The 22,679-nt window shown below is 43.2% G+C and overlaps 1 protein-coding gene across 1 annotated transcript in view; it reads right to left on the bottom strand.

Moving 5' to 3' along the window:
• The window catches only part of Hadha (hydroxyacyl-CoA dehydrogenase trifunctional multienzyme complex subunit alpha), a 32,943-nt gene that overhangs the window by 2,937 nt on the left and 7,327 nt on the right, over positions 1–22,679 (bottom strand). The window contains exons 4-15 of the mRNA XM_048353286.1: positions 21,956–22,089; positions 19,802–19,940; positions 18,204–18,323; positions 16,552–16,654; positions 13,661–13,783; positions 13,078–13,196; positions 12,480–12,536; positions 10,895–11,004; positions 8,714–8,848; positions 5,475–5,646; positions 1,768–1,854; positions 183–323 (exon numbers count right to left, since the gene is read on the bottom strand). Of these exons, the coding sequence (XP_048209243.1) occupies positions 183–323; positions 1,768–1,854; positions 5,475–5,646; positions 8,714–8,848; positions 10,895–11,004; positions 12,480–12,536; positions 13,078–13,196; positions 13,661–13,783; positions 16,552–16,654; positions 18,204–18,323; positions 19,802–19,940; positions 21,956–22,089 (1,440 nt within the window). The remainder of the gene's footprint in view (positions 1–182; positions 324–1,767; positions 1,855–5,474; positions 5,647–8,713; positions 8,849–10,894; positions 11,005–12,479; positions 12,537–13,077; positions 13,197–13,660; positions 13,784–16,551; positions 16,655–18,203; positions 18,324–19,801; positions 19,941–21,955; positions 22,090–22,679) is intronic.

The following is a 22,679-nucleotide window of genomic DNA, read 5'->3' as shown; positions in this document are numbered from 1 at the left end:
CAGCGTCCCAGTCAGGCCCCAGGTCTGGAATGGCGAGGAGAACCCTGTTCCACCCCGACAGTCCCCACACCTACCTCAACGCAGTGGAGACAAGCTCTGGGCATGCCCAGAAGCCGCCCCGCTTACCTCAGAACAGTCAAGAAAAACGCCAGAAGCTCGAGGAGCCTTCAGAGCTTCCTTACCTTAACCACAATGATGACTTTCCCTTGCTTGAGGCCAACGGCTACGGCGGAAGCGGTGGTGTCCTTGGAGGTTTTGTCTGTCGTGATGATTTCCAGCAGCTGCATCTTGTCCACAGGAGAGAAGTAGTGCATGCCGATCACCTGGTGAGGAGAGACCAAGGCCAGTGACAATGCTGGTGAGGAAGCCTAGGATCTTCCTCTAAAGAGCATAAATGCTGGGAAAACAGTGGCGAGAAAGTGGCCGGGATGCAGGGGCAGCTGGTAGAGACCAGCTCTCTGAGGTCAGCACGCGCAGGGTGAGCTAAGTGGAATCCATCTTTTCTACTTCCTTCTTCTAAGGATGTCTGATCCTACCAGTAACCAGTGCCAAAGTCACCGCTAATGGGCAAACTAGATTCATCAGAGATGAATGAAGGTTCTGCTCACAGCCATGCCGCCGCTTAGGCTGCGAGCTGCTGGATTGTCCGCTGGCCTCATCAGCAGGTGGAAATCCACCAGGAGACTCAGTGAACTGCAACTCCTCCTGGGTATCAGCCTCCTGCGATAGCAGGCCCCTGGCCACTCACTGCTGTGTACTACTCACTTCAGTTACAGGGATACTAATTTCTCAATCCAGCACCATTCGTAACCCCTACACTGTACTTAGGCCTGAAAAATTTAGGGTCTGAGTCTTCTAATGTATAGTTTATGCACAATAAAATGCACAGATTCCTCAGCAAGTTGTGCCAAAGCTGACTACTCAACTGGGACAGCTAGGACTGCCTGTGTTCCGGGAAAGCCCTTCGTGTGGGGCACATGGAGACCTTTGGTCCTCCTCCTCCTCGGGCCCCTGTAGCTTTACTTTGATAGGAATGACCTAAGACAAACAGGTAAGAAAGCTCTGAAGGATGCGCAGGGGTTTGGGCTGCATAGCACAGAGAGGACCAAAGCTTAGAGCAACTGTGTACGGGGCAGTGGGACAGGCTCAGACCATCCCGGAGTCCAGTGACTGCCTGCCACCTCTCCCTGACCTTTCTCCTGCCTTCCGAAGCCGCCCTCCATTGGCCCCCTTTATTAGCTTGAGTCTTGGTCCTGCTGTGTTTCCTGCCTACCTTTGGCTGCTTCTGGTATTCTCCAGAGAAGCAAAGTTTCTTTCTGCTTAGATCACTGTGCTCCTCCCCAAGTACTCTGGTTGAGCCAAGGCAACTTAGCAGGCAGCACTCCACATACTGTACTGAGCTCTTTTTCATCCGGGGGGCAGGTCCAAGTGGACCCTAGGTTCCGCACCTCCATTCTCACACGTGGAGTTGGAACCTTACCCATTCTACCTGAAGGGATTCTGTAGTGTGTCCCTGCTTGTTTTCGGGCTTCCCTTTAATATCTAATTGTAGGGTAAGGCCAGGTCTTAGAGTCTGAGCTTGAAAAATAATGCCCATTGGGGTTGCAAACCACCATATCAACATGAATTTTCGTTGGAGTCCACTAATTCCCTCATCTGTAGGTTATGCCATTTCCTGTGTCTGGTGCTTCACAACTCTCTACAGGTCCTTTCTCTACTCCCTGCTCCAAGCCTTCGCCAGTGAGATGGAAACTCTGCCCAGTTTACCTTCTCTGGTCTTTTGCTGACAGAAGCGATCTGATTGATTGGGAGAGCAGATGTGTTGCTGGCAAAGATACAGTGATCAGGAACCACCTGCAGGGGAAGAACATTAAACGTGTCGTGAGGGACCTGGGCCCCCGGCTCGTACAACTGCTCACACAGCTGATACCACTCATCTACCGCGAAAGTCACCCAAGGGCTTCTGGGCTGGGGAATGTGTCCACCTGGTTCTCATACCAGCTAAGCCTTCCCCTAGTTCTGGCCTATCATAATGCACCCAATCCTGATCTGGACACTGTATCTCACTCAGCACATGGTTAAATATGGTGCCTTAAAACACTGAAAGGATGGAGGCGAATCAGGTTTCATTCATTTCAAAATCCTGCACAGGGCTGAGAATATGGCCTAGTGGCAAGAGTGCTTGCCTCGCATATGTGAAGCCCTGGGTTCGATTCCCCAGTACCACATATATAGAAAACGGCCAGAAGTGGTGCTGTGGCTCAAGTGTCAGAGTGCTGCTAGCCTTGAGCAAAAAGAAGCCAGGGACAGTGCCCAGGCCCTGAGTCCAAGCCCAGGACTGGCCAAAAAAAAAAAAAAAAAAATCCTGCACAGGCGTCAACCCGTCTTATGACAGCTTATGACACCTCTTAGCCCCACTCCTCACCTTTAAAGGAATAGGCTATAATGTGTTTACCTCATTCTATACAGTGTTACTGAGAGATAGCAGATCATAATACTGATAATCAGACTGGACAATTGTTGCTAATTACTTCTATCAGTCTATATGCTGTTCCCAGGGAGCAGTATACAAGCTGACTGTTACAGCATGCTGTGATCCCAACTTATTCATGTTTTATTCAGATGCCTGGCTGAAATACAAGTCTGAGACAGGCAGAATCAAACATCAGAGATGAAAATCAAGATTGAAAATACACATAACACACTGAAAGGTTGAGGGTGGAATGAGGTCAGTTATGATGGCAATAAAGGTAAAATAAGACATGAGATTAAAGAATTACATAGACCCGGGCTGGGAATATGGCTAAGTGGTAGAGTGCTTGCCTAGCATGCATGAAGCCCTGGGTTTGATTCCTCAGTACCACATAAATTGAAAAAAGCCAGAAGTGGCACTGTGGCTCAAGTGGTAGAGTGCTAGCCTTGAGCAAAAAGAAGCCAGGGACAGTGCTTAGGCCCTGAGTCCTAGCCCCAGGACTGGCAAAAAAAAAAAGGAATTACATAGGCCCTTGATAGCCAAGGCATGGCCTGGCAAGAAATGGTAACCAAAATCTCATGATTTTAGTTAATCAAAAGTGGAATGCCGGGGCTGGGGATATAGCCTAGTGGCAAGAGTGCCTGCCTCGGACACACGAGGCCCTAGGTTCGATTCCCCAGCACCACATATACAGAAAACGGCCAGAAGCGGCGCTGTGGCTCAAGTGGCAGAGTGCTAGCCTTGAGCGGGAAGAAGCCAGGGACAGTGCTCAGGCCCTGAGTCCAAGGCCCAGGACTGGCCAAAAAAAAAAAAAAAAAAAAGTGGAATGCCGGGGCTGGGGATATGGCCTAGTGGCAAGAGTGCCTGCCTCGGATACACGAGGCCCTAGGTTCGATTCCCCAGCACCACATATACAGAAAACGGCCAGAAGCGGCGCTGTGGCTCAAGTGGCAGAGTGCTAGCCTTGAGCGGGAAGAAGCCAGGGACAGTGCTCAGGCCCTGAGTCCAAGGCCCAGGACTGGCAAAAAAAAAAAAAAAAAAAAAAAAGTGGAATGCCGGGCAGGGAGTATGGCCTAGTGGCAAGAGTGCTTGCCTCCTACACATGAAGCTCTCAGTTCAATTCCCCAGCACCACATATATGGAAAATGGCCAGAGAGGGCGCTGTGGCTCAAGTGGCAGAGTGCTAGCCTTGAGCAAGAAGAGGCCAGAGACAGCGCTCAGGCCCTGAGTCCAAGGCCCAGGACTGGCCAAAAAAAAAAAAAAAAGTGGAATGTGAGCTAGGCCTGGAAGCACAGGCAGAAGATTGGGGTTCGGGGTTAGCAGAAGCCACCCAGCAAGTTCTAGGTCATATTGTAATCCTAGCCACACAGGTTCAGACATGGAAGGATTGTGGTTTAAAGTAGCCTGGGAAAAAAAAAAGTGACACCCTATGTCAAAAGACAAGCTGTAGCTGGGTACTGGTACCTCGAACTATAATCCTAGCTATTCACACTAAGATTCTGCAGGCTTGGGCAGGAAAGTCTGTGAGACTGTTACTTCCAACTAGCCACCAAAAAGCTGCAAGGAGAGCTTTTCCTTATTGGCTTCCCAATTCTAGAATGTCCAATCTCCTTTCCAAAAGCAGATACTGTGCCAGTAAGTGGTCTTAGCTTCATAGTGGCTGTGGACAGAATCTGCCTTAGCTGTGCACTAAGCCCTAAAAACACCTTCTAAGTCTCTAAGTTGAAGTGCAGTTAGCACAGCTGAGATACTAATCGACCGAGCTCTTAGGAATTTTCTCCTCTGGTTCAATTTAGCATCACACTCTACCTAAAGGGGTTGTTGTTGTTGTTGCTGTTGTTTTGGTACTGGAACTCAGGGCCTGGGTGCTGTCCCTGAGCTTTTTTGCTCAAACTAGCACTCTAGTACTTCAGTCACAGCTCCACTTCTGGCTTTTTTTTTAGTGCATAACTGGAGATAAGAGTCTTACAGACTTTCTTGCCTGGGAAGGCTTTGAACCAAGATCCTCAGATCTCAGCCTTCTGAGTAGCTAGGATTATAGGTGTGAGACAGCGCCTGGCTTGCCTAAAGATTTTGATGCCACCTGCTGGTGGCTCATGCCTGTAATCCTAGCTATTCAGGAGGCTGAGACCTGGAGGTTCAAAGTTAGCTAAGGCAGAGAAGTCCTTGAGACTGTTACCACCAGAATAATCAGGGCAAAGCATGGCTTGGAGGTGTGGCTGAGGTGGTCCAGTGCCAGGGGAGCAGCAAGCCACACGAGCATGAAGCCCTGAGTTCAAACTCGAGGATGAGCAAAAATAAAGAGTTGGAATGTATGTCTCCCTAGCAGAATCTGTCCCCAGTGGAGCTGCTTCTCTTTAGTTTCTAAATCTGGCGGGTCATCTTTAGCTGGGCCAGGACTGTCCCCATCTGGAAGGCTTCTTAGAAGCATTTCCTGTTTCACTGCAGCTTAATGCTGCAGCCACCAGCCTGTTGCCAAGTCAGTACTGCTTCCTGCATGTCATGACTACCCACATTCTGTTTACTCAACTGCAAGCTACTTAAATATACAGCATGTACGAACTCACATAAAACTCAGGTGTAAAAATGAATAGTTCCGGGCTGGGGATATGGCCTAGGGGCAAGAGTGCTTGCCTCGTATACACGAGGCCCTGGGTTCGATTCCCCAGCACCACATATACAGAAAATGGCCAGAAGTGGCACTGTGGCTCAAGTGGCAGAGTGCTAGCCTTGAGCAAAAAGAAGCCAGGGACAGTGCTCAGGCCCCGAGTCCAAGGCCCAGGACTGGCAAAAAAAAAAAAAAAAAAAAAAAAAAAAAAAAAAAGAATAGTTCCTTTCTTTTCTTTTTGAGGCCCAGCCTAGCTATGTGGCCCAGCCTAAGCTATGTGGCCCAGGCTGGCCTAGAACTTACATTCTTCCTTCCTTGACTTCCACTTGTTAAGTACTGGGATTACAGGCATGAACTCTGCTAGGATTCGCATACAGCAGCCCCTTTACTTACCGCTTCCACTTCCTTCAGCACTTTGTGCTTAACACTGAGGTCTTCAAAAACAGCTTCAATCACCATGTCAGTCTTTTCGAAACCCTCGTAATCAAGCTGCCCAATCAAGTTGCTGAAGATGGAGTCCCTTTCAAATGATGTGAGAGCTTTCTTCTTCACCTTGTCGTTCAATCTGGAAGAAACACAACCTTGGTCAGAGGGGAAGAAAAGGAGACTGTCCATAGGTCCGACATCTGCTATGTGTGTCATCTATTTGGGAGATGTTCAATTAGCTACGTTTTGAGGGAGGCTGTTACTCCTAGAGGCTCCAAAGGACTATGGTCAAACAGTTAAGTATTCAAAGACAGGTCAATCCTCAAAACAAACATGCTTTCTACTACACAATGACTTATGTTCAACTTATAAAAACTGTACTCTTTATAAAGCAGTTCAACTTGTCAATAGAAGTAAAGAACTCAAGTATGAGACTGGCAAACAAAAATGCAATTGGGTACCAGTGGCTCATGCCTGTAATTCTAGCTACTCAGGCTGAGATCTGAGGATAGCACTATGTTTGAAGCCTATCTAGAAAAATGTGGGACTCCATCTCCACTTAACCAACAAAAATGCTAGATTGGAAGCATAGCTCAAATGGTAGATAGAGTACCAGCTGACCAGACAAGCTGAGGGAGAGCCCAAGGTCCTGAATTCAAGCTCCAGTTCCAGCACAAACACCCAGAAGAGCAGCAGCAATAAAAGTGTTTGCCTGCTACAGGAGAAACAGTCACAGTGAATCCTAGACCACAGGGCCTGACGTTGGCCTGTGTCACTTTTTGTTGTTCTCTGGCTACAGCCCTCTAGTGGGTGGTGAGTGAGCACTACTTTTCCTTCCTCCCTCCAGTGCCAGCCAGGCATGGAGCCCAGGGCCTTGCTCGTGGAAAGCGTGTGATCACTGTGCTACATCACCAGCCAAGCACTGCTCCTCACACTTCACCCCACTCCCTCTCAGCACCGTAGCACAGTGCAATGACCACATGAGCAGAACTCAAGGCTCCTCCTTTCCCCAAGAGAGCTGAGAAAGGATTCTTACTACCTGGTTAACTGAGTACTTTTTTTTGCCAAGGAAAATGGCTCTCTTAGGTCCAATTGGGCCACACTTCCAGAATAAATAACCTAGGTTTCCTTTGAATGAAGACTGAAGCTAAAACCCATGCACCAATTTCCTGAACCAAAGGAAAAGCTGAAGCCACAGGAAAGTTAAAAGAAGTATCCGATATCCAATAAAGGTCTTAAAAGCCTGCACTTGAATAACTTGGTTTCTGATAACCACAAAAGCAGATAGCAAACAAGGAACCTGTTAAAAATGCAAAGCAAAACATAATTGTTCTAACACTAATGAAACTACTTTTGGGAGGGGACAGGGAACATTATTACATCCTGTCAGCAGTGGCAAATGCCAGAATGGAACCTGATATTTCTAAGATGAAAAGAGGAACCTAGATGGTTTGTATCCTTCTAGAAGGGGGTCATAGAGGAAGATCCCCCCATAGCAATGAGCCCTCATTCTGATGACTATAGATGATGCTTGGGATCCTTACATGCTAGTTTCAGGGCAATGCTGCTACTTATCTAGCAGATGCATTATTATTCTTATTATTATTCGCCAGTCGTGGGGCTTGGACTCAGGGCCTGAGCACTGTCCCTAGCTTCACTTTTGCTCAAGGCTAGCACTCTATCACTTGAGCCACAGAGCCACTGCTGGCCTTTTCTGTTTATATGATGCTGAGGCATTGAACCCAGGGCTTTGTGCATGCTAGGCAAGCATTCTACCGCTAAGCCAATTGGTTTTTTCTTTTTTGTTGTTTGTTTTTTTTTTGTCAGTCTTTTACTACTACTTTTTTTTTCCCTGGTGCCAGTCCTGGGGCTCCTCAGGCACCGTCCCTGAGCTTTTGTGATCAAGGCTAGTACTCTTTCACAGCTCCACTTCCAGCTTTTGTGTTCTGTTTGTTTGTTTGTTCTGGTTAATTGGAGATCACTATCTCACAGACTTACCTGCCCAGACTAACTTTGAAATGTAATCCTCAGATCTCAGCCTCCTGAGCAGGTAGGATTATAGGCATGAGCCACCAGCACCAGGTTTATGTCTATTAACTTTTTAAAAAATTACCTTTAATAGTTGTACAAAGGAGTTGCATTCAACCAAGTAGCATATGAATGTAATGCATCTTGATTATACCTCATTTGTATCTGTGAACATGACTAACCCTCCAGGTCCTAGTTGGCACATGGGAGCTGACAAGGGATAACAAGCTACACAGTGATTTAAGGAACCCAACAGCTCACCTGGCTAACAGTCACAAGCAAGACTGTCTTATCTGCAGCTGCTTATCATCATGTTTGAGCAGAACTTGTGCTGAAACCAATTGGTTTGGCCAAATGCCACTCTGTTTCCATCCTATAAAACTGATGGCACGTGTGTGGAGATGGGATATATGAGGAGGGGAGAGTAAAAATTGTTCTTTAGTAACTCAGAGGTGAGATGACAATGGCATCTGAAAGCCTCAGATGTGGCAGACTCACCAGGAAATGGCTTTGCTTTGTCACGCCAGCTGGGAAAGTCAGAGCCAACAGCCCTGGTTCCAGGCTGCCTTCACTCTGTGGTTACAGTGTGGTTGCTCTCACCCTAACCCCAGCCCTCAGCGCACACAGCCTTGCGGCCTCAGCAGTCCACCACCCTACAGCGACTATGGCAAAACCCACACAGCTGAATTTCCAGTCAGATACAAGAGCATAAAATAAATGGCATTTAAAATATCTACTAAGAGGCTGGGAATGTGACTGAGTGGTAGAGTGCATGCCTAGCATCCATGAAGCCCTGGGTTCCATTCCTCAGCACCACATAAACAGAAAAAGCTAGAAATGGCGCTGTGGCTCAAGTGGCAGGGTGCTAGCCTTGAGCAAAAAGAAGCCAGGGACAGTGCTCAGGCCCTGAGTTCAAGCCCAGGACTGGCAAAAACCAAACCAAAACAAAAGACTATAGACTCCAATGTTGTAACAGTCTAGGATATCTACAACACAAAGAACTGAAACAAGAAATTCATGTTTCTACAAACCAAAGGACACTTAGTTTAACCATGGGCCAGTATGCAGCATCATATTCAGGAACAAGGAGTCTCGATGGCAAAAACCTCCAATCAAAGCAAAATCACCAAAAATACCTCCCCAAACATTTTAACTCCCGGCATCCAGTGCAGGCTTACCCTTTGAACACTTGTTGCTGCCCACGGCCCAGGCCAGCCACTGTCGCATCTTTAAGGAGAGTCTTCATCCCCTTATCCACAGAGACTTGAGCGATACCAGCTCCCATCAGCCCTGCACCAAGAATGGCTAGATGCCTGGAAGGAAAGGATGACATGATTTTGGTAAACGACTCTTACTCATTTCAGTATCTTCGAGATCACCCAAATTATCCCACAAACCAACTACAAAAGGCTTCTTAAAAATTCTCTTTCTAGGGCTGGGGATATAGCCTAGTGGCAAGAGTGCCTGCCTCGGATACATGAGGCCCTAGGTTCGGTTCCCCAGCACCACATATACAGAAAACGGCCAGAAGCGGCGCTGTGGCTCAAGTGGCAGAGTGCTAGCCTTGAGCGGGAAGAAGCCAGGGACAGTGCTCAGGCCCTGAGTCCAAGGCCCAGGACTGGCCAAAAAAAAAAACAAAACAAAACAAAAAATTCTCTTTCTACAAGTACCACTATAATAGGTGACTGGTTTTTAAAATCAAATACAGGAATTTACTGAGCCTAAAGTAACTCGACTTCCCACAGAGGCAGAATCACACTAATTTTCAATAGTACCTACCCAGTCTGAGATAGGCAACAAGAGTATTTTTGTTCTTTCTCCCATCTCCTTCAGTACTGGTTTAAGATCTCCTCCTCACTAGAATGGCATCTGCCTCAGCTGGATGTTACCCATTTGTCTTGTTTTGGGTTGTAATCTTATTATTAACATTAACTGTGTCTCTGAAATCCCTAACAGTAATTCAGCTAGACTAGGGCTCATCAACCCAGCCACCACTGACATTTTGGATTGGGTAATTCTTGTGGGGCTGTGCTGTACACATTGTAGGATGTCAGCAGCACTCCCAGCCTCTACTGCTAGATGTCAGGAGCATTCCTCCCTTCCCAGATGTGACAACCAAGGTTACACTAAAATGGTCCCAACAGGGAACAAAACTGCCTGAGTTGAGAAGCACCAAGCTCAGAAGGTGTGTGTCCAGGCACCATGAAACTTACGATGCTGAAAAACTGTCAGGAAGCAAAAGAGAAAAAAGGGCCTCTGACCAGAGAGCCATGGAATAGGCAAGAGCAGTCACTGCTTATGCTGTCAGCTCAAAGAAGCCATGACTGTGGCAATTACATTCCTTTAGAGGAAGAAGTATGTGTTCCAAGATAGCATTTCAGGTTGGAGGGAGAAGACGACGAATTACTAGTATGCGTATTTGTTTCAGGAAGGGAGACCTAAACCGGATAGCTAGGGGACATCCACATGAGACAAGAAAGCTTTACAGAAGCTAGGCACCAGTGCTCACACCTGTAATTCTAGCTACTCATGAAACTGAGAATCACGGTTCAAAGCCAGCCCAGGTAGAAAAAAATCCCTGAGGCCTTTTCTCCAATTAACTAGAAAAGTGCTGGAAGTGGAGGTGTGGCTCTAGAAGGACCAAGAGAAAATTCAGAATAAGAACTCTGAAAGCCAGAATAAAAGGCTCAGGTTGAGGGCAAGATTAAATTAAGAGTCAGGTGGCAGTGGCTTATGCCTATAATCCTACCTACTCAGGAGGCTGAAATCTGAGGATCAAGACTAATTTTGAGACTCTCCAATTAACTAGCAAGAGGCTGGAAGTTGAAGTGTGGTTCAAGTGGTAGAGTGCTAGCCTTGATTGGAAAAAGCTAAGCCAGCATTAAAAAAGTAAAGATATGGGCTGGGGATATAGCCTAGTGGCAAGAGTGCCTGCCTCGGATACACGAGGCCCTAGGTTCGATTCCCCAGCACCACATATACAGAAAACGGCCAGAAGCGGCGCTGTGGCTCAAGTGGCAGAGTGCTAGCCTTGAGCAAAAGGAAGCCAGGGACAGTGCTCAGGCCCTGAGTCCAAGGCCCAGGACTGGCCAAAAAAAAAAAAAAAAAGTAAAGATATAAATCTAGTTTCTGCTTGGCTGAGTGGGTCATGCTTGTAAGGCTAGCTACTTAGGAGGCTGAGATTAGAAGGATCTTGGTTAGAGGCCAGCCTGGACAAAGATGAGACTCTCCCTCAAAGGGAACTGCCATGCACCTGCCTTCCCAGCTATAGCAGGAAGCATTTAATCAGAGGATCAAAGACATCTCTAAACTTTGTACAGACTAAAATTCATAAGGGCTCGCTATGCAGTTTAACTTACTTAACATCCTTCTGCGGAGCTCCAAACTTATTTTTCTTGCACAGCACCTGGCCATTATAAAGTCCTACCAAGGCCTTTGATTCCCTGGTTACTGCCAGCTCTCCAAATTTCTGAAAAGGAAAATAAAGTGTCTGGGTCTTCAGGTCATTCTGCTCTGTGGAGAACAGACACGCCAAGCCTTGGTTCCTCAATCCCTTGAGCAGGTTCTGGGTGGACTGTCTCGCTCCTTCTACTACTTCTACTACTGGTGGACCTCTTCTCCACTATTCCCACCTGAGGCACTTTCCCACTACTGCTTTGGAAAGGCTTTGGGAAGTAATGAGCTCTCAGATTCCTTACAGCACAGGCTGGGAACCTTTGTCAAGGACTAATCTCACAGCCAAATGGACCTTCACAATCATCTCCAACCACTAGCTCCAACTGCAGACTAAGGAAGCCCAGAGACATCAAGTGACTGCTTCAAAATGGCAGATATGTACAACAAGTAATTCCGCATAAGGAAATATCCTGGGCCTGGTACTGGTGGTTCAGCCTGTAATCCTGGATACACAGAGGCTGAGATCTGAGGACGACAGCCAGCCTGGGCAGGAAAGACTGTGAGACTCTGGATCTATAATTAGCCATCAAAAAGTTAGCAATGGATCAAGTGACAGACCTCTAGCCTTGAGTGAAAAAGCTATGGCACAGTGTTAAATCTGGATTACCACTAACTTGCTAGAAAAGTGAAAGGGGTGTAACTGCTTCACATATTGCTTTTATCATTGTCTTTTGCTAAGCACAGACCCTTAAAATTTTCTAATTTTGGCCTGGGAATATGGCTTAGTGGTAGAGTGCTTGCCTCGTATATATGAAGCCCTGGGTTCAATTCCTCAGCACCACATATATAGAAAAGGCCAGAAGTGGTGCTGTGATTGAGCAAAAAGAAGCCAGAGACAGTGCTCAGGTCCTGAGTCCCAAGCCCCAGGACTGGCAAAAAAAATTGTTTTCTAATATTCCAAAAGAGGCTGGGCTTCAATATTTTATTTCTAGTCTTTAGTAAAAATATTTCTCTATTAATGTATACACTTTATTCCAACAAAATTGGCTTAAGTGCAGAATAGAATCATCCATGGGATTTATTTTGAAAGGATTTTGATTCTCTCCTGCTCTTCCTATTAAGACTAAGTTCAGGGGCTGGGAACATGGCCTAATGGTAGAGTGCTTGCCTTGTATACATGAAGCCCTGGGTTTGATTTCTTAGCACCACATATATAGAAAAAGCCAGAAAGGGTGCTGTGGCTCAAGTGGTAGAGTGCTAGTCTTGAGCAAAAGAGGCTCAGAGACAGTGCCCAGTCCTGAGTTTTGTTTTGTTTTTTCCTTGACTGGCAAAAAACAAAGCAAAAAAAACCAAGAGTAAGTTCATCCATCTACAGATGGGTGACCACCATCTCATCTCAGTGTCAGGAGACTCATCCTAAGAGAGGACAACCACTGCGAGAGAGAACACTTACTAGGTTTCATGCATACAGTTTGTTGACCTTTAAACAGAATGTCGGGTCTTTAGTTTTCTGGTAACATATGAGAAAAAACTGGGAGGAAATTTTACCTGTGATTCAGCGAGATAACCAGCATCATTCCCTTGTTCAAGTCCAGTCTTTACTGCCTAAACAGAGAAAGCTCTTGTTCAGTATGGGAATCTATCGGTGAGATGAACAATAACGTTGAATAAAACAGCCTGTAATATTAACCTTCAAAGAAATGGATCACAAGTCCAGATTTGTGAAAAAGAGACAAATGTGCCTGCCTGCTTCAGACTGATTTAACTCTTTGTCCCCAAGGCTAGGATGAAGCGAGAGAGAGAGAGAGAGAGAGAGAGAGAGACAGAGACAGAGAGAGAGACAGAGAGACAGAGACAGACAGAGACAGAGAGAGAGACAGAGAGACAGAGACAGACAGAGACAGAGAGAGAGACAGAGAGTCTATGAAACTCTTATCTTTAATAAACTACCAAAAAATGCTAGAAATGGAGTTGGGGCTCAAGTGGTAGAGCACTAGCCCTGAGCAAAAGAAGCCCAGGGACAGTGTTCTAGGACCGCCCCCCCCTCCTGAAAATGAAGCACCTATGTGGTCCAGACCGACAGGAGAGTACTGTTTTGTATGAGGGAGGATTATAAGAAAGGTTCAGAGTACCAGGCAAGACTTACATCAATAATTTTCAGAGGTGCTGGGTAGAGGCCTTTGGTCTGCTTTCGTACTTTTTCTTCTACTGTCTTGTAAATCTGTTGCCTGACAAATGGAATAGTCATGGCGTATGACGTCAGTTCTGTAAGGTAAAATGTTTTTAGATACTTACTGGAAACAGACTAGTGTCTCCTGTTAAGTTTATGTTGTGAACTCCATAAAAACGCAGTAATACTAGCTATCTGAAAGTGTTGCTCTTCAGTCTGATATATAAAACCTAAATGTTAATCTATGCACTGCTTTACATATGCTTTAATTAGCTGATAAATGTTGAAGTTTGGCCTTGGGTACATATGTATTTATTATACTATTATAATGTTCTACTTTTGTATTAATTTTTAAAATTTTGCAAACTAACAAGATTTCTAAAAATGACCAGCCAGTGTAGGTTGAAGATTTGACCCTAGAGCAGAGTTGGAACATACCTTAAGGTTAACTTTACACTTAAAGAGTAAATAATGCATCTACCTCTCTTCCTTATTCTGAGTAACAAATAAATGAAAAATTGCCCAGCACTACAGTTCTGTCTTTAACAATGACACTCACTTTCCATCAATCCCTTGTTTCTCTTTGTAGATATCTTCTTATCAGCTAGTCCTTTCGCAAAAGTAACTGCAACTTCTTCTAGGTACTCAATTGTCCGTTCCTCTGGAGGTTTTATTCCTGGTCCTGTAAAAAAACCCAACAAATTAGAATGTAAACCAGGTTAGATCAATCCCAGAAAATGGAAGCGTGCCAAAGCCAAAGGCTACAGATGGTTTTCCATTTCAGACTAGAGACTGGTAGGTGCCATTAGTAGTGAACTATGGAGTCAGCGAGTGTAAACAACACAGAGCAAAGGTATAATAATACACTCTCAGTAGAAAGAAGCTCTTAAACCCTTTCATTCCTACTTGTACTTATGTACGGTATGTCTTAAGTGGTCTGTGTTCTTGATGCAATCCGGGAAAAAAATTAATAAGTTGTAAAATTATTTGTAAAGACCCTACAGAGCTCTTATATGAATGAAAATTCTAGAGGAAAGAGTTTATCTTAGGAGAGCTGATGAGTGCTTGGCATTTTTCTTTTGAGGCACACGATGCTTTGAGGCATAGGCTAAAAACTTGGTTCAATGGATGTGACTTGGGGAAAGTGACTTTTTGGTGGCCACATTCAGATGCCAACCTTCAGGAGAACCAAGAACAAAGCCATTTTCCCAGGGAACATTTTAGAGATGTAGTGTGGTACCAGAGATGGAGGGACTGTGTCAGAAAGGCAGAATGAAATCTGAAGAGGTTTACTACACACTGTACCTCTATGTAAGAGGGAACCACAAAAGAAAAGATCAAGAACTATAAATACATGGCATCAGAAAACATCCAGAATGAAAGGACAATAAAAGCAAACCTGAAACTTCATTGTGGACATATCAAATGATCTCCATAAAGGGCATGAGAAAGAAAGAATATGGATGGATATGGTAAGTTTAAAACAATCCACTGTCATTCTACCATATCCATCCACATTCTGCACAGGCCAGAACTACATATCTTAAATATATGGGCATTTTTCCTCCTATCCAAACTGGAAGTTTCTTTGACTATTACTTCAAATGTTTTCTTTCTCTCTGACTGATACAAGAAATTTGGATGCATGAAAGAGACACAAGACTGGAAGCCGGTGGCTTACGCCTGTAATCCTAACTACTCAGGAAGCTGAGCTCTGAGGATCACAGTTCAAAGCTAGCCCAGGCAGGAAAATCTATGAGACTCTTATCTCCAATTAATCACCAGAAAACCAGAAGTGGTGCTGAGGCTCAAGTGGTAGAGCACTAGCCTTGAGCTGAAGAGCTCAGGGACAGTGCCCAGGCCCACAGTTCAAGCCCCATGACCAACAGCCAAAAAAACAAAAAGGAGACACCAGTAAGAAGGTAGTCATTTTTAAGCCAAAGCCTCAGAAGAAATGAACCTGCTAACACCTGATCTTAGACTTTGAGCTTCCAGAACTGTGAAATGTGTGATCTCAACTGGCTAGCCGTGTATGTATGTATGTATGTATGTATGTATGTATGTATGTATGTATGTATGTATGTATATATGTATATGTGTGTGTGTGTGTCTGTCTGTCTGTCTGTGTCTGTGTCTATGTGTGTGCACTGGTACTGGGGCTTCAACTCACTTTCCCTTGGCTTTTTCCAGTCATCACTGGTGCTCTACCACTTGAGCCACACCTTTACTTCTGGCTTTTTGCTGGTTAACTGGAGATAAGAGTCTTGAGGATTTGTAGGCCTGGCTGGGCTGGCTTTGAACTTCAAGCCTCAGATCTCAGCTAGGATTATTGGCATGAACCACCAGTGCTGGCTTTCTTTTCTTTCTCCTTTTCTCTTTTTTTCCCCTTCCCTTTTTCTCCCCTCCCCACCCTTCCCTTCCCCTTCCCTCCCCTCATCTCTGTCTCTCTTTTGTGCTACTGCTATATGAACTGAAGGCTCTGCACTTGCTAGGCAGATGCTCTATTACTTAAGCCACATCTTCAAGCAGAACTATGAGACTTCAATCCATTTGGGGATTTACAGAGCCCTTAGCCACCATCAGGCATACCACACAGCGTTGCTTCTGTTGAAGAATCTCACTTCCTTGTAAGTAAGGTGCAGTGGGAGTCCGTGCTCACAACACACTAGTGTGTAGTGAAGTAGCTGGCTTGACAGGATGGTAGCACAGACTTTAGAAGGCTCATTTTAGTGCACATGGTGATGCTTTGAAGGTCTATGCAGTGCTCCAGGAAATGGTACAAAAGCTAGCCTCCAACATATGTTGCTATTTCTCCCATAGCCAGGATTCGTGGATCTAGGAACTTATACTACCATAACCTGTAATTAGTCAACAAAAACTACAACCAGATTCATACAGGATGGCTAGTGGCCTTGATCTTTTAGGACTGAAGGTCATTCCACCAGGCAAGGAACCCTGAGCAGTTGAGGTTCCTCCTAAGGGCCAAGGGCACGGGGAAAAGGTAGTGGAAATACTGCTCTTCTCCTACCACACTTGGCAGGCAGCTAGCACGTTGCAGTCCCTCGGGGAGGTGCAGCCCAGGACAGGTCTCTTGGGCTGGCTGTACTCTTACACATACACCCAAGGCTAGTATTTTACTACTTGAGCCACAACTCTACTTCTGTTTGGTTTTTGTTTTTCTTTTTTGATTACAGATGTGAGCCATTGGCACCTGGCTTACAAAATAGATAACGTGTGAATAAAAGTAATTTGATTGAATCTATTCATGATGTCCAGATTATAAAGAAAAACAGAAACAGGGTAATGATGATATTTAGTTACCTTTTTTAGAAAATGTCACATTTCAAAATTGTGACTAATTTCTTAACAGTTTCAAGTTTCACTCTAACCAATATTCAAGAAAACTAGTAACATCCTAAGGCTGAACTCTATGACATTGCCAACACTTACCCAGGGGCTCAACCAGTTGGTCAACCAGTCCCATTTTCTTTGCTCTATCTGCACGAATGTTTCTGCCAGTCAGCATCATGTCAAAAGCTGCAGGTACACCCACCTTACATGAAAGAAGGGTTAAGAGTGTAAGGGAACAATAAGGATCATAATTAGAGTTTAGATACCCAGACTGAAACAAAAATGTCTCTAGCTCTTCTTTCAAATTCAATGTAACTGAATTATATTATATTGTAGAATTTCTATCTTACAGAATTAATAAGGTAGAATTAACCTCATGTTAACTAAAATTGTACACTGTGTATGTCATTCTAAATTTATTCTCTATTGTTTATGAAATATTTAAGATCCCTATTTGGAACTACAGTGGAGACTAAGCATCTTGACGGTTTTGACAGTCTTTAGGTGTTTAGGTTAACAAAAACGAAACTCAGTTTATGTAGTATATACTAGAAAAATAACTTCTAGCAATACTGAATTACCAATGATAGCTAAAAAATAAAAAAAGGACCTTAGCAAGTAATTTTAACACACATATACTCTTTGTTTTGTTTTTTTGCCAGTCCTGGGGCTTGGACTCAGGGCCTGAGCACTGTCCCTGGCTTCTTTTTGCTCAAGACTAGCACTTTACCACTTGAGCCACAGTGCCACTTCTGGTTTTTTCTATATATGTGGTAGTGAGGAAATTGAACCCAGGGCTTCGTGCATGCTAGGCAAGCACTCTACTGCTAAGCCACATTCCCAGCCCACATTTACACTTTTGTTTTGTTTTGTTTTGTTTTTTGTCAGTCCTAGGGCTTGAACTCAGGGCCTGAGCACAGTCCCTGGCCTCTTTTTGCTCAAGGCTAGCACTCTGCCACTTGAGCCACACCGCCACTTCTGGCTTTTTCTATATATGTGGTGCTGAGGAATCGAACCCAGGGCCTCATGTATATGAGACGAGCACTTTACCACTAGGCCATATTCCCAGCCCCAACCACATTTACTCTTATTGTTGCTAAAATAAATCCTTTTGTCATTTGTAGAAAGAAATATATGTTATTTATCAGTAAAGAACACAATAAATCCTGTGTGTATGTGTATACTCATCACCTTCCTGCAGAGCATTTCTTCTGAGCCTTGATTTTGCTGAGCAATCTATAGTGCCAGAAGCTATGAGGATCACTACATGTGATACTAAAGTTTGGTGTTAAGATCATCCTGCAGTTTCAAGGTCTGATTTTCCTTTTCCTCTTATGAATTTGAAAGCTAGGTGGGCTTCTTCGATTCTGTAGAATACAGCAAGGAGGTGTTCCAAAGTAGACAACAAAGGAAGAGGTCTGCCTCTTATTTAAGATGAACTAGGACCCATGACTTTGAGTTTTAAGATGGTATAGTATACAAAATAAACTAAAAGCTCTAAAATAGCAAGACATAAATATTATTATACTTCTTCAGAGACTGCAAAGGAACACTGATCAAGAATTTTGTGAAGCTGAAAAATAAATATCAGAAATAAAAAGGTGTTATTGGTCATACATTGCTTACAATCTGTTTTCTCAACTTTATAATGGATGTCTCTATTATGTAATTTGTACAAGATGAAACACATCTAAAAAGACATTTATGTATTAAGGCTCTATGTTCACAGGGTTGGGGTGAACGTAACTCACCATTTTTGGGAGCCTTTGGGTTCCTCCTGCTCCTGGCAAGATGCCCAGCAAGACTTCAGGAACACCTAAAACTGTTTTTCTGTCTTTGGTTGCTATTCTATACTGGCATGCAATGGCAAGCTTCAAAGAAATGAAAGAGAATTACAATGTTAGAAAATGTAATGTTAAACTAGTCAACAGTGGCTCACACCTGGAATCCTAGGTAATCAAGAGACTGAGATCTGAGGATGGAGGTTAGAAGTCAGCCTGGGCAGGAAAGCCTGTGAGACTCTAGTCTTCAATTAATCACTAATAAGGCAAAAGCCTTGAGCAAAAAAGTTCAGGGACAGTGCCCAGTCCCTGAGTTCAAGACAGAAAGAAAATGTAACTTCATCAGATCTTTGGATCCATGAGAACATGTAGAGATTATTCATAAAGCAGGAAAGTGCCCCCAAAATATACTGAAATTCTTTAGACTGGAACTTGATGTTTTTATCATTTACATTTCCAACCCCTTTTTAAAATTTCCTCCTCATCTACTAACCTTTTGGGGGAGCAAGTATCCTTAAAAATCTGCTGCATAGAAACTTTCAATACAAGAATGAAAGCCAGGTGTAGGACCTCTCTCGTGGTCCTAGCTATGTGGAAGGCTAAGAAAGAAGAATGGCATGAGGCCTTGAATTCAAGAATATTTGGAGAAAAATACCAATACCTTCATCTCAAAAACAAAAATATAAAAAATACCCACAAATTTTAAGATAGGCCCAGTGGCGCATGCCTGTATTCCCAACTACTTGGAAGGCTGAAGCAGGAGGACTGTAAATTAAAGCCTAGCCTAGACAACATAGCAAGACCTTGTTTCAGAAAAAAACAACAGGCTGGGAATATGGCCTAGTGGTAAAGTGCTTGCGTCATATACATGAAACCCTGGGTTTGATTCCTCAGCACCACATATATAGAAAATGGCCAGAAGTGGTGCTGTGGCTCAAGAGGTAGAGTGCTAGTCTTGAGCAAAAAGAAGCTAGGGATAGTGCTCAGGCCCTGAGTCCACGCCCCAGGACTGGCAACAAAAGCAAAACAAATAAACAGAAAAAAAACAACAACCCCCTCCCCCCAATTTATAGACCCCAGGTTAAGAAGTTCTGTAACCTCTAGACACATTTTTCTTTTTCTTCTGCAAGGGGCTTGAACTCAGGGCCAGTGCCCAGGCCCTGAGTTCTTTTTGCTTAAGGCTAGTGCTCTACCACTTTGAGCTACAATGCCACTTCCGGTTTTCTGGTGGGTAATTGAAGATGAAAGTCTAACAGACTTTCTTGCCCAGGCTGGCTTCCAACTGTGAGCCTCAGATCTGATTTGATCCTCCTGAGTAATAAGGATTACAGAAGAAACAGTTTTAAATACATATATTATACTTTGTGAGCTCCAACCAGATGTAAGAACATGACACAGACCACACTTCTCAATAATTTAGAACTGAAATGACCTTACAGATTCAGTTCAGTTTAATTTTATAAATAAAAAAACTCATACTTTGGTTCATTTGTTCTGTGCTACACAAGGTAAGGATGAAAGTTTGTTAGCTAAAAGGAAACCTTGAGTACTGTGGAATACATCTGTACCTCAAGTCCTCCTCCCAAGCAGGATCCACTGATGGCAGCCACGATAGGTTTTGAGGACTTTTCAAGTCTCTCAAACATTCTCTGTCCTTCCTGTGATATCCGTGTTGCTTCCTGAGGGGTCTTACAAGAGGCTAACATGCTATAGCAGCCAAAAAGCAGAGAACAGAAAAGGACTGATGAAACCATAGTGTACTTTATTACTTTCCCATACACTTAACCATCATATAACAATATTTGGGAACAAGTCTTCAAATATAAAACAAAACAAAACATTCTATACAATTTATTTTTATTCAATAACAAATTAGACCACAAAATTCTATATATCATATCTGCTATATATTTTTACTATCAGATATCTGTCAGATTTAATAGTAATCAAAATGACAGGGAAAAAAATACTCGACTTGTCCAGAAGGATCTAAAACCTTTAAATAAGCCAGGCACTGGGGGCTCAAGCCTATAATCCTAGCTACTAAGGAGGCTGAGATCTGAGGATCTCAAAGCCAACCTGGGGAGGAAAGTCCACAAGATTCTAATCTCCAGTTAAGCACCAAAAAATCCAGAAGTGGAGCTGTGGCTCAAGTGGTACAGTACTAGCCTTGGGCAGAAAAAGCTCAGAGACAGTGCCCAGGCCCTGAGTTCAAGTTCCAGGACAAGCACAAACATAAAATAAATAAACCATTTAAATAGATAAAAATTCTGGTAGAGTACTGTACACAATATCCTTTCAATGTTTGATTTGCTACTTTGTTTCTGAACACATTCATGATGTGGATTTTGTACTTTTGATTATCACTGGGAATTACTATGTGATCTTACAGAGGAGGAGGCATTTTTGGTGATTAAATGGAGATAAGAGTCTGACAGACTTCTTGCCCAGGCTACTTTTGAACTGTGATACTCAGATTTCAAATCCCTGTGTAGCTAGGATTACAGGGTTGAGCTACCTGTGTCCAGATTATGATATGAAGTATTCTATAACCTGCTGTTTTAAAGTTAACATTATATTTCTCAGTTCTAACATGTTATGAATCTAACTATTTTGCAGTATTACCTATCCATTCCCTGCTGACATTTTAGCTTATTTCAAACTCTTCATAATTTTAAACTATATAGTGTTGAACATGCTTGCCCACTCACTGGTCCATACGAACAAATGGTGAGGATTTCTTTAGCATATGTGCTTAGGATGTGCAGTGGGATCATGTATTATTTTCAATTTGCTAAATGCTGCCAAATGGTTCTCCAAAGTGGCCACACCAATTGTCATTCCCAGAAGTATATTAACTTTCTCATTTCCCAATTACTTGCTAGCACATACTTCCCAACTTTTAAGTGTTTGCTAGTTTGAGGAGTAAAAAAAATAGGCATCTCATTGTTAGTCACATTTATGATTAAAAAAAAATCTTTTTAATAATTGCTTTTAAGTTCCTTAAGGGAAGGCTATATTTACCATGATCCTTATTTCATCAGCTTTATTATACTCACAAAAATAGCTTTTTAAAAACTTTTCAAAGAGGAGGAAAAACTTGATAAGAAATGTACTCACTGCCTTATGTATGAAACTGTAACCCCTCTCTGTATATCACTTTAACAACAAATAAATGAATAAATAAATAAACTTTTACATTTTAAAATTTTTCTATCTCTGTCTTTTGATTTTGATCCAGCAAATCATCTCACCTGAAGAAGTGGTAAGGTGCAGATATAGGGGCAGAATACAGAGAGAAAGACTGAAATAACTGAATGATATACATAAATATCTTGAATTACCTGAATCTGAAAGCCAATGGCACTCACTTACAAAAGGACATCATACAATGATTTAGAATCAAGAATCCCAGGGAGCAACAGTGATACCATGTCCTAAAAACAGAAAACTAACGTTTTGGTTGTTGTGTTTCTTAGTTTTTCATTGTCCAATTTTGTTTGTTTGTTTATTTATCATTCATTTATTTAGTTTTTAAGACAGTATCCTTCTTTTTTCTACCTGCTGGCAGATGGATAGCAAAGAAAGTAAAAAATAACTTATAAAGACAAACTTTGAGAGAGTTGACTTCTACTTGTTTTAAAAGGAGTAATGGTTAGGCTTAAGAAACACATTCTCAGTCAAGAAAGATATAAGGTCATCTGACTATTCCTAAAACTTACTTAATGTCAGCACCTGCAACAAAGCAGCCTGGCTTTGATGACATGAGGACAGCACTTCTGATTTGATCATTATTCCAGATTTCATTCATTACTTCTTGGAATTCTGACTGAACTTCACTATTCAGTGTATTTACCTGCACAGGGGAAAAGGGTAAATCTAGAGGTTGAAAGTGAAATCAAATGTACATTATCAACATCATATGCTATTTTAATTATAGGAATGATGTTTGTCTAGCAGACATATACTTAGAAGAAAGAAAAAGCAGGAAAAAAAAAACCAAATGGTTTTTTTGTCAGGTCACTTTGGCCAACTATTAGTCCTTTCCCTTTAAAAAATAGAGGTGGTAACACATACCTATGATTTTAAGTATTTGGGATGTGAAGGCAAGAGGACAATAAATTTAAGTCCAGGTTGGACTACAGAGTAAGATCCTATCTAAAAAAACAACCAAACCCCAAAGTGTCTACTCAAAAGGGAAATTCAGGTCACATTCCTAAGAGTTTGTATCATATATAGGCTATAAGTAAGTCTATAATCACTTAGTGACATGGAAAAACAAAACAGTTTAATGAAGCCAGGCCCTCATGGCTCACGCCTGTGATCCTAGCTACTCAGGAGGCTGAGATCTGAGGATTGTGGTTCAAAGCCAGCCTGGGAAGGAAAGGCCATGAGACTCTTATCTCCAATTAACCACCAGAAAACTGGAAGTGGAGCTGTGGCTCA

The sequence above is a fragment of the Perognathus longimembris genome, chromosome 8 (genome assembly GCF_023159225.1).
Source record: "Perognathus longimembris pacificus isolate PPM17 chromosome 8, ASM2315922v1, whole genome shotgun sequence".
Classification (NCBI taxonomy): Eukaryota; Metazoa; Chordata; class Mammalia; order Rodentia; family Heteromyidae; genus Perognathus; species Perognathus longimembris.
Note: the sequence above shows the minus strand (reverse complement) of the source record. Positions and strands in the feature narration are given on the sequence as shown.